At 34.3% G+C, this 14,256-nt stretch overlaps 2 protein-coding genes across 3 annotated transcripts; one reads left to right on the top strand and one right to left on the bottom strand.

Moving 5' to 3' along the window:
* Nucleotides 1–752: 752 nt before the first annotated feature.
* Nucleotides 753–8,419, bottom strand: LOC144839483 (pantetheinase-like). Of its 2 annotated transcripts, none has more exons than XM_078694859.1 (3): nt 8,395–8,419; nt 2,536–2,734; nt 753–2,429 (listed from the first exon to the last, which is right to left on the bottom strand). In XM_078694859.1, the coding sequence occupies exons 2-3, from the start codon at nt 2,731–2,733 to the stop codon at nt 993–995; spliced, it is 1,635 nt and encodes a 544-aa protein (XP_078550985.1). In that variant the 5' UTR covers nt 2,734; nt 8,395–8,419; the 3' UTR covers nt 753–992. The 2 variants fall into 2 exon arrangements, with proteins under 2 accessions (XP_078550985.1, XP_078550984.1); XM_078694858.1 differs by lacking the exon at nt 8,395–8,419 and adding an exon at nt 3,225–3,715.
* A 379-nt stretch (nt 8,420–8,798) lies between these two features.
* LOC144841020 (membrane-bound acylglycerophosphatidylinositol O-acyltransferase mboat7-like) lies at nt 8,799–13,055 on the top strand. Its single transcript, XM_078697164.1, has 7 exons — nt 8,799–9,122; nt 9,450–9,576; nt 9,846–10,014; nt 10,302–10,491; nt 10,695–10,856; nt 11,180–11,344; nt 11,776–13,055. Exons 1-7 carry the CDS (start codon nt 8,911–8,913, stop codon nt 12,155–12,157), a joined length of 1,407 nt encoding a protein of 468 aa, XP_078553290.1. The 5' UTR covers nt 8,799–8,910; the 3' UTR covers nt 12,158–13,055.
* The last annotated feature ends 1,201 nt before the right edge of the window (nt 13,056–14,256 follow it).

Genomic DNA, 14,256 nt, shown 5'->3' with positions numbered 1-14,256 from the left:
GGAATAACCTAAATCCGAGAGTATTATTTGTCTGAACATAGATTGGATGATAACCACCCGTCAGGGCGGTGCCAAACGAGGTCGAAAGGGCAATTCAATATGGCACAGACTTTAGGTGACAAAATGTACATTGAATGGTGACATTAACAAAATAATTACACAAATCCTGTGACCAAAATTATGAGCTAGCTGAGTTTTTAACAAAAATATTCACCTTTCTGCTAAATATAACTAAGATATAAAGGCATGGGAAACAGCATGAAGTAAAGAATAAGAATAATTATTCTTACTCCATGGAAACAGGCTGCAACAGTTGTCGATCAACATAACACCAAAAACAATAATTAAGTAGTTTAGTTTGAAAGAACTAATTTAAAATGCAAATTGTTCAAAATTTCAATACAAAATCCTTTTATTTTTGTTTCAAAAAAACAGTTCATATCATTCATGTCAATTGTCGTATTCGAGTGAACCGTTGAGTAGTTTTTCCGTTGAGTACTTTTTAACGGACTATTTTGAGCGTTGAGATTGTTCTTAACGAAAAAGCTTTCGTTGTCAACGTTTTCTATTCGAATGACTTTCTGTTGCACAAATTTACAATTCGAATACAAAAAGTACTCAACGAATCTTTACGTTAACAACGAAAGTTCCCAATCGAATACGACAAATATCTCTGACTGCATATAGTTTCTATCGGTTGCGTCAAGCTGTGATCAGTAACTTGTTACGGACATAAAAACATTGACAATAAGTTAAATAACTATTATTTATTCATTCATCTGATAATCTTATATATAAAATTTTAAAATAGATTTATTTGCTGTATCTGAATTTAACTTTCTTTGTTAAAAACAGTCAAATTACATAAAAAAAATCACCTTTAGTTTAAAAAACAATTATATGTAACTATTATTTTTCGAAAATCAACATATATATTATTGCCTCATTTATTCATATTGTTCCTATTTTGTTGACGCTTCCATCATAGTTACTTATATACTATCCTTTTCATACCAACGGCCATATATATTAGCAGCTAATAGTGGATTCTCAATACCGTTTTCCACAGTCCTTATATGGTCATATGGAAACTCAGATATCCATTCCTTACCGATCACTGCCAAATTTACTTTGTTAGTTACAATTTCCGGAAAGAGGTGAACTTTAGAATTATAACCAGTTATTCTAAGACTGATATTCTGGAATATTTCAGTTGCTGTTTCAATCTCACCACCGCATTTGGTCCCTTCATTCACCTGGCATCTTACTAAGCTGCATGTTTGGAGGTAGTACTGACCGTTGTGGGTGTGTAATCCGTCAAAAGCGCCAAGAGCGTACAGTTCGTAGCTGCTCTTTTCTTTGCGCGTAAAGTTCAAATGGCAGCAGATGGTGCCATTACAGATTGATATCTGACCAGAAGCCCCAGTAAGAGGTTGGAATGTATACATATCATCATTCAAAATGCCTTGGAAAGTGGTATTGTCTTGATGGGTTGTCTTCTGATTATTCTTAGTTCCATCCTTTTGCAGAAACTTGTTGTTATCTCCATTCATATACTTCTGCTGTTGTTGGTTATCCTCCTGCTGCTGTGGGTTACCCTCATCCAGAAGAGCTCTCAACACTGGTGAAACTCTTTCTAAGGAATGCTTATCCATGGCTTTCAGCTCAGAAATAATCTTATTTCGAACTTCTGGAACGATATTGGTACTTCTATGATTCGGAACATCAACAATTAGCAACTTAGACCTGTACGTTACCATGTCATAGTGGTACGTCAAAGCACCGCTCTGCCCATTATATATTCCGCTACCCGTCATTTTGATGATAGGCAAATGCTGATTGGATGCTAGTAGTGTGGTATTATAATGTATAGCCCACGCTTCTTGGTACTCCACCGCACTTAGCAACGGCAACTCATTCATCCAAGCTGTTGGAAATGCCATTATGTCTACTCCAACACCATACACTAAATCAATAGCTGGGTATGCAAAAAGGATATCAAAACATGTGAAAAGCCCAATTGTTCCAAAATCAGTCCTAAAGGCACCGTAGTTATCTAAACCGAAACCAGAATCAAATATCTCTTTTTCGTCGGCGTAAACTTTCATCTTGTGATATCGAGCAACTAACTGACCATTACTTGCAAATGCAACATCGGTATTGTAAATGAATTGTCCATCGGGTGGACATGGGACATCTACTTGACAAGGTTCAACGGAAATCATATTTGCCACGATTATTATATTATTTTTAATCGCTAAGCAGCTTAATGTCTTAAGTATGGTGGTATCATTAAACTGCACATTAGTACATGGTATAACGCTAGACATGTATGGATTTGGAACCTTTTCTCCGAAATACGGAGCTGTATTTCGTTTCTGACCAAACCCAGTGATTCCATATTCTGGGAAGACAATAATTCTTGCTTTCTGAAATGATACAAGTGAAATAAAAAAAAATGTCATTCTCATCCGCATTCCGTTTTCAATAAGCAGACTTAGATTGTTGCATCGTGGGAAATGAAACATACAGTACCTGTTGTGATGCTGTTTGAATCAGTTCTTCAAAATGATTGAGATTTTTGTTTATAACTTTCAGAGCTGATTCTTTGTTTATAGAGAACAGCACCTCAGAGGTAACTGGCTCTACAACAGCAGCAATGAAAGTGTCACCTGCCTTGACCACAGATATGGCACAAAGGAACACCATCCAGCAAACACAGGAGAGATCCATTCTTGAAGACAAAAGAAACATTTCAATAAATATAATAAGTAGTGTATGATGGACATCTTTTCCAGCCTTCAATGAAATTCGAATACCTAACATAACAAGAAATTTTTTTTAATTTTGAGAAGCGGTATATAGGGCCTAGGCCTATATTGTTTGAATGAAGGTTTGCATGGCGAAATCAAATGTTGATATAAAGTTTGCGGTACACCACATATATTACTTCTGAAAAGTTTCTCAACAGTTCTTTTCAGAACTAATAATTCTATGAAACAATTCACTTATCTTTATGGTTAGGTTGCATTAACACTATTCAGTGTTGAGCCCAATGAAAGGATTTACCTAGGTGCGAAAGCGCATTAGCTAGCTAAACTGTGTCTCTGGGCTAGGCTAGGCTAGGCCCTATAAAAATGGTGGCCAAAAAAGCACTCACACATGAAGGCCAGGTCATAATAAATAATAAAGTTTAATTTTTTTACTAAAGATATTAATCTTACAAGATATTAATAATAAGCCTAGGCTAGGCTAGCTGAATAATAGACAAAATTAAAACTACATCCAGGTTAGGCCTAGCGAGGTATTTTCAGAGCGTCATTCTGACGACTGGAGCATTCTCTATTTCTCTACGGAGCGCCATTTATGCCTTTATTAACTTCAATAATAGAAATAGTACTACGGTAACTGCTCAAGTGGACCCAATTTAGCACCAGGGTAGCACAGTGATATAAAATAGAAATAAAAGTCACTACTTTTAATATCGTTTCGTATATACCCATATCACAAACTGACAAACAGAAACATCTTGGCATTCACATTGATTCAAATTTATCTTTTTCTTTTCATGTAAATAAACTCCGTTCCAAACTGGGCTTGTCCATCTCCATCTTATCGCGTGCTGGGTCATTTCATTAATAAACACACATCCATACTCCTCTATAACACTATAATCCTCCCACACATTGACTATTGATGTAGTGTTTGGGGAATCAGGTCGAATATTGACCGAATACAGACCATTCAAAATAGAGCACTTCGCATTATCCTTAAAGCTCATCCTCTCACACCACGAACTAACAGTCCAAGATCGCATGCATCTACAACTGGGCTGCCTTGCCTACAGGTCTGCAAATGATCTTGCTCCGGAATACCTTGCCCTGAGTCTTGCCAGAATTCCAAATCATCGATGTACCCGAAGTGTCAGTGAGAGGAAATTTGTCGCCCCTTTCCCTAAAACTGAAACTTTTAAGAACAGCTTCATCTATAGAGCACCAACATACCTGAATTTGCTACCCACCAAACTAAGAAATGCGGTAACAATAAATAATTTTAAGTCTGCTCTAAAAAAATATTTTAATCCCAAAAGAAAAAACTCAACGTTTTGTATAGTATTGTAGACTATATTTTTGTATTTAAGTACATATATATTATACATTTTTTTAACATAGTTCATCCGTTTTTTCATATATGTTTTTGACTGTCTGCATATGCTGTTTAGGATCACCCTCACAAAATAAGGTTTAATAAAAAAATAAAATAGAAATAAAGTCACTAAATTTTAATATCTTTTCGTATGTTAATACAATGTGCTCAAGTGGACCCAATTTGGCCCCAGTGGAGCACAGTGATATAAAATAGAAATAAAGTCACTAAATTTTAATATCTTTTCGTATAAAACACTGTGCTCAAGTAGACACAATTTGGTACCAGGGGAGCAGTTATATAAAATAGAAATAAAGTTTCAATCTTTTCGTATGTTAATACACTGTGGTCAAGTGGACCCACTTGGCACCAGTGGATTTTTTTTTTTTATGGAAAATAATGAATATTGTTTTTCTTTTATTTTGAAAGAGAGATATTTTGAGGATTGTAAATGTGAAGTGGCATTTTTTCTAAATCAGAAACAAAGTTGCATAGCATTATTTTCCATTTTCCAGACTGCCATAAAACCTCGAAAAGAAGCCCATGTGCTCCTTCATTTTTAGTACTCTTGGGTGGGCTTCTTTTCCACATCGAGTTCTTTTCGAGATTACTTTTGCAAACTAAACGAGGGGAACTGCTAGCTTCCCGCCCGGAAAATATTTTATTTACATGATTTGAAACATCTTCTAATGTAAATAAATAACAGCATCAAAATTTAACAGTGTGGCGTGTTGACACCCGAATGACTAATACCATCTTTGCCATAATACACCTGCACAGACTCATTTGCATAACAACGCACGCACATACTAAACTGTTTAAAATACCCGAAAATGACTATCTGTTTAAAACATGTTTATTCTGGGACGGCGCGGCCATACACACCAACTACTATGAAGAATCGGACATTTCGCTACCAATGTTGCAACATTGATTAACAAAATCAAAATTCAACGGTGTGGCGCGGTTGACCGCGAATGACTTAACAATATTAAAATATTTTATTTACATGATTTGAAACATCTTCTAATGTAAATAATTAACAGCATCAAAATTTAACAGTGTGGCGTGTTGACCGCGAATGACTAACATACCATCTTTACCATAATACACCTGCACAGACTCATTTGCATAACAACGCACGCACATACTAAACTGTTTAAAATACCCGAAAATGACTATCTGTTTAAAACATGTTTATTCTGGGACGGCGCGGCCATACACACCAACTACTATGAAGAATCGGACATTTCGCTACCAATGTTGCAACATTGATTAACAAAATCAAAATTCAACGGTGGGGCGCGGTTGACCGCGAATGACTTAACAATACCATCTTTCCTACTACACCTGCACAAACTCATTTGTATAACAACGAACGGCATACCAAACTATGATGAGAGATACATTCTCTTCTCAACACGTAACGCGTAACGAAGATAATTAATTCCTTTTTTACATTAAAATTGAGGCCGCTAAACATAAAATTTACGAGATCAAATACATGTAGCGAAAGCCAAAAAAAAGAGTAAAAATTTAAAAACTCATTTGCATAACAACGCAGGGCTTACCAAACTGTTTAAAATAGCTACAAGGTCCCCAGAAATGACACCTATAGTATTTTGAAACATGATATATAAGAGTCTTCACTACCCCACCATGATTGGGGCTGCTGAGCAAAGACAATTTTGAAAAAAATATTTATTGAAATATGAAATTAAAATATTAAGTCTCCAGTTAAGCTCACCATGGTTGGGGCAGAGCTAAGAATGAAAGCTTAGTCCTCGGAAATTATGAAACGAAATATAAAAATCTTCAGCCATACAATGGTGATTGTTTCCCAAGTGTGAGACATGCAATGAACGCGGCCGTGGCGGTAATTCAACAAAAAATACAAACAGAGCTAGCACACAAAAGCCTACTTGTTAATTTTAATATTTCTATAATACAATTAGAATTATCATATCACCTTTGATAATTATAATGTTAAATTTCAACTATCCAGATGCGAATTTTAGGTTGGGTTTTAAAAAACTCGACTTCATAATTATGCTTTAATTTCGAAGATCTGCTTAAAACATATTTATTTATTTATTCTACCATAAACTTTTATTCACAACATATTAGTAGGCCTACAATACAATATCTTGCATGAAACGGATATTTAAAAGTACACTATAATGTGTAACGGTAGAATTACAATTCTAATGTAAAAGATTAACAAAATAAAATTGAACAGTGCTGTGTGTTGATCGCGAATGACTAACAATACCATCTTTCCCACAGCACATGTGCACACTCATTTGCATAACAAACGCACGGCATACCAAACTACGATGAGATAAAATTAATTCTCTTCTAAACACGTAACGAAGAGAATTAATTCCTTTTTTAAACCAATAAATTAAATTGAGGGCGCTAAACATAAAATTTAAAACATCAAAGCAGTTAGCGAGAACCAAAAAAAAAAAGATGGTAAATGTGCTCTCCCTGCCTCAGCACTAAGGCCCTGCCACAGCCTTTTGGGGTCGTTCCCACCACATCACCAGATGCATTGATGTTGTCGCCTCATGGTGTGTGGTGGAAAGGGGGACGTATGATCTGTGAACCCCAAACACAGTGGCCGCATGCCTTTAACTCTATTCCACCGACCAGCGTGGGAATCGAACCCACGACATACGTGTTGTTAACACGACGCTCAGACGACTGAGCTAACTGATCATTTTGGTTTTTGCAACATTAATAGGATATTTATGACGTAATGATCAATTACGTAATACACGTATAAATAGACTATTATCAGCTTTTCAGTCATGTACTTGGTGGCGTAACGGGTAATGCTCAGTTTTGAGTGCTATCGGCTGGGGTTCGAACCTCGACGGATATTTTTTTTTTTTTTTTTTATTGTTTTTTTTTAAATAGAGATATGTGACACTGTATTGTCGAACATGTATGGTACCATACAGGTAGGTATTCAAATATGCTTAATACGAAAAGATATTAAAATTCAGTGACTTATTTCTATTTTATATCACTGTGCTCCACTGGCTCCAAGTTGGGTCCACTTGAGCACAGTGTAGTAACATACGAAAAGATATTAAAATTCCGTGAATTATTTCTATTTTATATCACTGTGCTCGCCTGGTGCCAAATTTGGTACACTTGAGTACATTGTATTAAATACGAAAAGATATTACAATTCAGTGACTTATTTCTATTTTATTTCACTGTGCTCCACTGACGCCAAATTGGGTCCACTTGAGCACAGTGTAATAAAATACGAAAAGATATTAAAATTCAGTGACTTATTTCTATTTATATCACTGTGCTCCCCTGGCTCCAAATAGGGTTCAATTGAGCAAAGTGTATTAAAATACGAAAAGATATTAAAATTCAGTGACTTATTTCTATTTTATATCACTGTGCTCCCTTGGCTCCAAATAGGGTTCAATTGAGCAAAGTGTATTAAAATACGAAAAGATATTAAAATTCAGTGACTTATTTCTATTTTATATCACTGTGCTCCCCTGGCTCCAAATTGGGTCCACTTGAGCACAGTGTGTATTAACATACGAAAAGATATTAAAATTCAGTGACTTATTTCTATTTTATATCAATATGCTCCCCTGGCTCCAAATTGGGTCCACATGAGCACAATGTAATAACATACGAAACGATATTAAAATTAGTGACTTATTTCTATTTTATATCACTGTGCTCCCTTGGCTCCAAATAGGGTTCAATTGAGCAAAGTGTATTAAAATACGAAAAGATATTAAAATTCAGTGACTTATTTCTATTTTATATCACTGTGCTCCCCTGGCTCCAAATTGGGTCCACTTGAGCACAGTGTGTATTAACATACGAAAAGATATTAAAATTCAGTGACTTATTTCTATTTTATATCAATATGCTCCACTGGCTCCAAATTGTGTCCACTTGAGCACAGTGTATTAGCATACGAAAAGATATTAACATTCAATGACTAATTGTTTCTATTTATATCACTTGGGTCCACTTGAGCACAGTGTTTTAACATACGAAAAGATATTAAAATTAGTGACTTATTTCTATTTTATATCACTGTGCTCCACTGGTGCTAAATTTGGTCCACTGAACCAGTTACCGTAGTACTATTTCTATTTCGGAAGTAAATAAAGGCATAAATGGCGCTCCGTAGAAGTAGAGAATGCTCGATCGTCGAAATGACGCTCTGAATATACCTCGCCTAGCGACTAAATTAATTACTTTTTGCCCGACTAAACTCAGCTCTCTGTGATGTATGTGTAGTAAGCGGCGGCGCTGTGGAGCCGTTTTGTCACTTGAGAATGTTATTCTTTTTTACTTGTATGGAACGCGAGAAACGTTTTACAACATTTGCAATGCGTTAACCAGCATTTCGGAAATAATTGTAGTATTTACAAATGAATGCAAATTCCTCTTAAAACAATGATTCAAAGCAATTAATTGAATCGCCTCTTTTTATAAAATTAGATAAGGTAAAGTGAAGCCTCACATCGTAGCGAAAATAAGGTAGTCTTTCATGTTCCATATAATCAGAAACAATAAAGGAAATTTTCGAAAACGATTAGCGTTCCAAATCGGCTACCTAAACAAATCTGACAATTACATTCTAAGCCTAGAGAGGACGACAAACGTTTTTGTTGACATTTTAGCTTTGTGAAAAATTTTGTGTATAAAAGGAAGTGACTCTCTTTTGTTTTGATGTTTATAATTCTATTTTATTTCAAATAGTTTTCAATCATGAGCCAAGATGAATTTATATACTTACTGATGTTAATTATCTCCATGCCTCTTGGCCACGTGGTACAACAGATTAAAATTCCTAACCAAAAAAAATGGTTATGTTTTGGTGCAGGGATAAGCATGGTTGCTATTGTTTGTGGACACAATATTATACATTCACTAATAACTACTTTTGTTAGTTCATTAATTATCAAATTTTCAAGTAAAAGGTATGTGTGAAAACCTGTACCGGTATTAATATTAATAATCAAACTAGACCTATGAGTTGTTTGTCATTATCAAATCATTATCAAACTATATTAATAATTGCGAGTAACAAAAGAATTGTGAGATCAACAAAAGGTATATTTTTGTTTTTCATTATGCACATTTTTTTTAGTCCCTCCTAAAAACATACAAACCCAGAAGCATACAGTTATGATGCGAGATTAGGTTGCAAGGATGCTACAGTAAAATATGGCTTGTTTTATAGTATAGCAATTCACCCAGGAGTATAAATGTGTACTTATGAATCTGTCTTTATTGTTTTTTTTTAGGTCCTGTCCAACATTATCGTTTCTGTTTGTGTTCGGATATCTCACTTTTTTCCGTACAACACATTATTTTGGATTACCGCCTCCAACTTCCTTTTCAAATGTTGTTCAGCTGCTGTTAACTCTAAGGGTACGTAAAGTTTGCACCAATACCTACAAATACAAGTGTATACAAAAGAGAATTGTGTTGATTTTGAAAAAGAGTTTTAAAAAAATGCTGAGGGTGTGGACATTCTCAGTCTGACTGACTATAAAAGGAACTTCTATATTGGGAAAACATAAAAAAACAAGGGAAAGTATAATGTGAATGAAATTTTAAAAATAAGAATAAGAATACAAATATCAGATTAACTTGTTGTATACAAACACAAATATATTATAATTATTATTTGTTGGTAGATGGTTGGACTTGCATTTGAGGTACAGGACTCATGGAAGGCAAAGGAAAAAATAGCAAAATCAAAAACAGACGAGATAGACAACAGAACATTGATGGCAGTGATTGATGAGGCACCTGGTATAATAGATGTATTTATGTATGCATATTGCTACATTGGTATACTAACAGGCAAGTGCATTTTAAAGACAGTAGCAACACTTGTATGTCGCACATAATGTAACAAATCATGCAGAACTACCAGAATGTAGAGGGTGTCCTTTCTTTTTTCTGTTTCTTATATTGTAGAATTGTTTCACAAGATTTAACTTTACTAATGGATTCTAATAGATGACCAGGAAGATATGATTGTGTTTTTCCCTTGTATACAAAGATATTTGAGAAGCCTCAGCTCCCCAACACCCAATTTTCTATATAAAGAAAAATATAACTAATGATTTATTTGTTTGTGTGTTAAGGACCTTATTATAAATACAAAGTGTACAGAGATATGATCAAGCAAACATGTGATATACCAACATTAAAGCCTGCTTTAAACCGTCTTAAGTACGTCATTCCATTCGGTGGTGCTTATCTGTTGCTGTCTCAGTATTTCTACATCAACTATATCAGGGAAGATGAATTCTATGACAACCCATTTTGGTACAGGTAAGAAATATGATACTACAATCATGTAAAGATGATTGTTATTTTGTATAATGCCTCAGTGATGACATCATTTCCATCACCATTGTAGCACGACAGAGTTGTGTCCAAACTATAATTAATGAAAATAAAAACGAACAGACTTAAAAGAAAAAGAAACCTGCAGAGTTTCATTTTAGACTAACAATGTTTGTTTTATATTTCAGATATGTGTTTATGTTTCCGGTGTTCATCGTGTTCAGACTGCGGATGTTTTCGGCGTGGGTCCTGTCGGAAGTTGTCTGTATACTTGCTGGTTTAGGTGCCTACCCTACTCAAACAAATCCTAAATGTGGTCAGGGACCTACTAAACCACTGCCTCAAGATAGGTAAAGCTCCTCAATATACAGTATCAACAATATAATTTACATTTAAACATGTCTTTCAGTTTGAAAATGTGTGGTTATTGTTACAACAGGCATTTAAACTAAATACTTTGTGAGCGTGCCCAGATGCGCTTTATGCTCTATTGCTTCTGTGCTCTCTAGTTGCATTTGATTATCTGTGGCAACAGTGAACCAATAAAAATGTCTTTTCACGTTCTTCTGTCTTGTTACACATTGCCTGTACTGGGTAAATTAAATGTTTAAAAATATTACAGTTGTTTAAAATAATAGCAATGAAATTAAAATTGTTATAATTTTTGTTGTAGTGAAATATTAAGTACAGATTACAACTTTGAAACAATCCACAACATTGATGGTTACACGTGTGACACGGTGTCAACGCTGCGTGATGCGATGCGCTACTGGAATATGACGGTACAATGGTGGTTGAAGAACTACATTTACGTCCGATGCCCAATCAAACCGCTACGGTAACTGGTTCATTGTTTAGAAACTCATTCAATATAGTAATGTTAAGGTTTGCAGTATACCATGCGATTTCTAAAAAGAAAGTAAAATTAGTGAGAATATCTTTCGTTTTGTTTGTAAATATTTTCCAATTTCAATATAGTTCAATATAGGTGTAACATAATAATATAGAAACTTCAAATTCTCAAATTTTATGTGACAAAAAAGTGTTTTCTATTGTATTTGTTATTGATGAATAAAGAGATTGATTTGATATGCCCATATATGGATATGATGATATCATATCACTACCATGTAGTGTAGACAGAGCATTACATACAGTATTACTATGTAAAATGTATTCTAAAAACCAAACATTTCGTTAATTTTTGAAAGGTTGCTCCCATTTGTCACAGCATGCCGAATAATTTCCACCAACTTTTCATATTTGCAGAACTTCCATTACACTGTTTGTGAGTGCCATCTGGCATGGTGTTCATCCTGGTTACTTCCTGAGTTTCCTCACCATTCCCATCATGCTCTTGGCAGAAGACCTTATGATACAAGCATTCCGCACGGAAGAGAATTCCTGGATCTACCGTAAACTCAACTGGTTTATTAGAAGCAGAGGTCTTGATTATCTGGCTATGGGTTTCTTATTATTATCTTGGAAAGACACAATACGATTCTGGAGTTCTGTTTATTTTATCCCTCACATATTTAGTGTTTTGTTTATTATTATTGGTTTGGTGTTCAAACCAAAACAAAAGAAGTTAAAGGATGAAAAAGATAATATTAAACAAGCAAGCCAGAGTATTGGAAAGAAGACAGATTAAAGTGCGCTCTAGAAATCTGTATTATTATTAAAGCTATACAGAATCTGTGAAAAAACGTCCATAGCTAAAAATAAGGGGAAGAGGAGATGCACAGAATTTATGTACTTAATATATAAGATGGTTTTTTAAAATCATGATTAATTTGCTATTACTTAGCACCAGTCCATGACAATGTACCTCAAATAGTTTAAGTTGTTTCAAAATTATGTTCAAATGTGTCGTAGGGCCCCTTGGAAGAGCAGTTTACATATTATTACTAAGTCTAAGGGATACCCTACTGAAAGAAAACGAAATAAATAAATAAAGTATTTATATACTGCTGTTGTTTCCTCTACTATGGTGGGTTAAATTACTATACAGAGATAGACCATCATAAAGGTCTTGTAGTGGAGCTGTAGCTTGGTGGTTGATGTGCTTGCCTTCCAATAACAAGGTCCAGTTCTCAATCCTGACTTAGTGCCTGGGTTGTAACTCACAACTCCACTCCCTAAGCTTCAAATGATGCTTCATTTATAAGTATGACAAAATTATAAAATAATCATGTACAGTAATTGGTGAGTTACTCGCTGTTAGATGCGTATGAAATAAAACAGAAAAATGTGGCTTAAATAATCACTTTACACATAGTGCTAGCTACATGTCTGTAGTTTACATATCAAGTATAAAACATTGTAACAAATGGAGGAAGCACTAGCAGATTCTAACATAGTCTATCAAAACAGTAATATCATGATCTGTAATAATAAAAGCATTATAATGGAAAAAAACAATTGTATTGTAGAATAACATTTTATTATTCATCTTGTGCCATGCATTGGCTGTTACAATCATAACGTGATTTAGTAAAATTGAAGAAAGAAAATTGATTTAATAACTTGACAACAACTTAAACTACAAGAATCTACCAACATCAAAAGAGATTGTATTATTTATGATTTTAAAAATAAAAACAATGGATGTTACAGTGTACATAGAAATTGGAAGAAGTGACTGTTAACTGGGTAAGCAAATACTAAGATGACTCTTATATCACATATTGTTTGCGCCACAAAATAATTATACATTTTGTTATATTGACTTTTTAAAAACATTTAAATTCAATTTCCAATATTCATTTAGTTTCTTCAAATTACCAAAAGCTAAATTATTTTTAAATTTCCACATTTTCTCATAGCATTATTTTTATACACTTTTCTTTGTCATTTGTTATTTTCTTGTAATTTATCGTTAACTTGTGGCCTTTGACCCAATTGGTGAACTTTGACCCAATAATTGGTGAACTTTGACCCAATCAGTGATCCATGTAGTCGTGTGGCTAACTACAGTGAAACACATCAAGTTGGGCATGTTTATTAAACAGTGTATGTACCATGCTTTATAGCATAAGGCAAAATGTTATATTTATCAGTACTGAATGATATGCTAACAATTAGTAATACAACAATAACAAGGTAATAAAGTAGTAGAGATTATAATATTTACAATAGTTTATAATAGACATTGCCTTTCAATCTTAGGAATGGACAAAGTTTGTGTTTGGCACATTCCATTCCTTCACGGGTGAGTTCCCACCTGGGGATACGCATCTTAGTTAAAGCCCATGTGATCATACCTCACAAAAATCACCTATTTTGGAAATAAAAACATCAACTTTTGATATCAACACAAACCATAGAACACAGATGATGATTTAAAGTTGGTTCCCACTTGGATGTAACACAATTGTCCATGGTAACGCGATGGTTCAGCTAAACTCTCTGTCCAAGTCTGAATCAAGCTTTAGAATCATAGATGAAGAAACAAAAAGAATATTGGATGAGAACCAATAGCGAACCAAGGCCCCTGGTGTTGAAAGGCAGGGATCATGTACCCAGTGTCAGAAAGAATCAGATATCAGTACATAGATTCATTGTGTATAGGCGACTTCAAACAGTTTTATAGTATCCCTGTTGCATAAAACACAAAATATAACAAATAATAATTTCACAAAGAATATAAACATTACATATACAAAACACTCAAAGGTTATTGGCTCAGTGAAATCACATGACCTCTTCATGGTGTATGTACACAGACATTATAAATCATTTGTGATAACT

The sequence above is a fragment of the Antedon bifida genome, chromosome 4 (genome assembly GCF_963402885.1).
Source record: "Antedon bifida chromosome 4, ecAntBifi1.1, whole genome shotgun sequence".
NCBI classification, from domain to species: Eukaryota; Metazoa; Echinodermata; class Crinoidea; order Comatulida; family Antedonidae; genus Antedon; species Antedon bifida.
The sequence above is the reverse complement of the archived record's forward strand: the minus strand, read 5'-3'. Positions and strand labels throughout refer to the sequence as shown.

Excerpts from the sequence above, each read along its gene's own strand:
- LOC144839483 (XM_078694859.1), bottom strand. The coding sequence starts at position 2,733 with ATGGATCTCTCCTGTGTTTGCTGGATGGTGTTCCTTTGTGCCATATCT. Across the intron at positions 2,430-2,535 it reads TTCAAACAGCATCACAACAG|AAAGCAAGAATTATTGTCTT; the intron begins GTACTGTATGTT and ends GTATCATTTCAG.
- LOC144841020 (XM_078697164.1), top strand. The coding sequence starts at position 8,911 with ATGAGCCAAGATGAATTTATATACTTACTGATGTTAATTATCTCCATG. Across the intron at positions 10,015-10,301 it reads CTACATTGGTATACTAACAG|GACCTTATTATAAATACAAA; the intron begins GCAAGTGCATTT and ends TTGTGTGTTAAG. Across the intron at positions 11,345-11,775 it reads TGCCCAATCAAACCGCTACG|AACTTCCATTACACTGTTTG; the intron begins GTAACTGGTTCA and ends TCATATTTGCAG.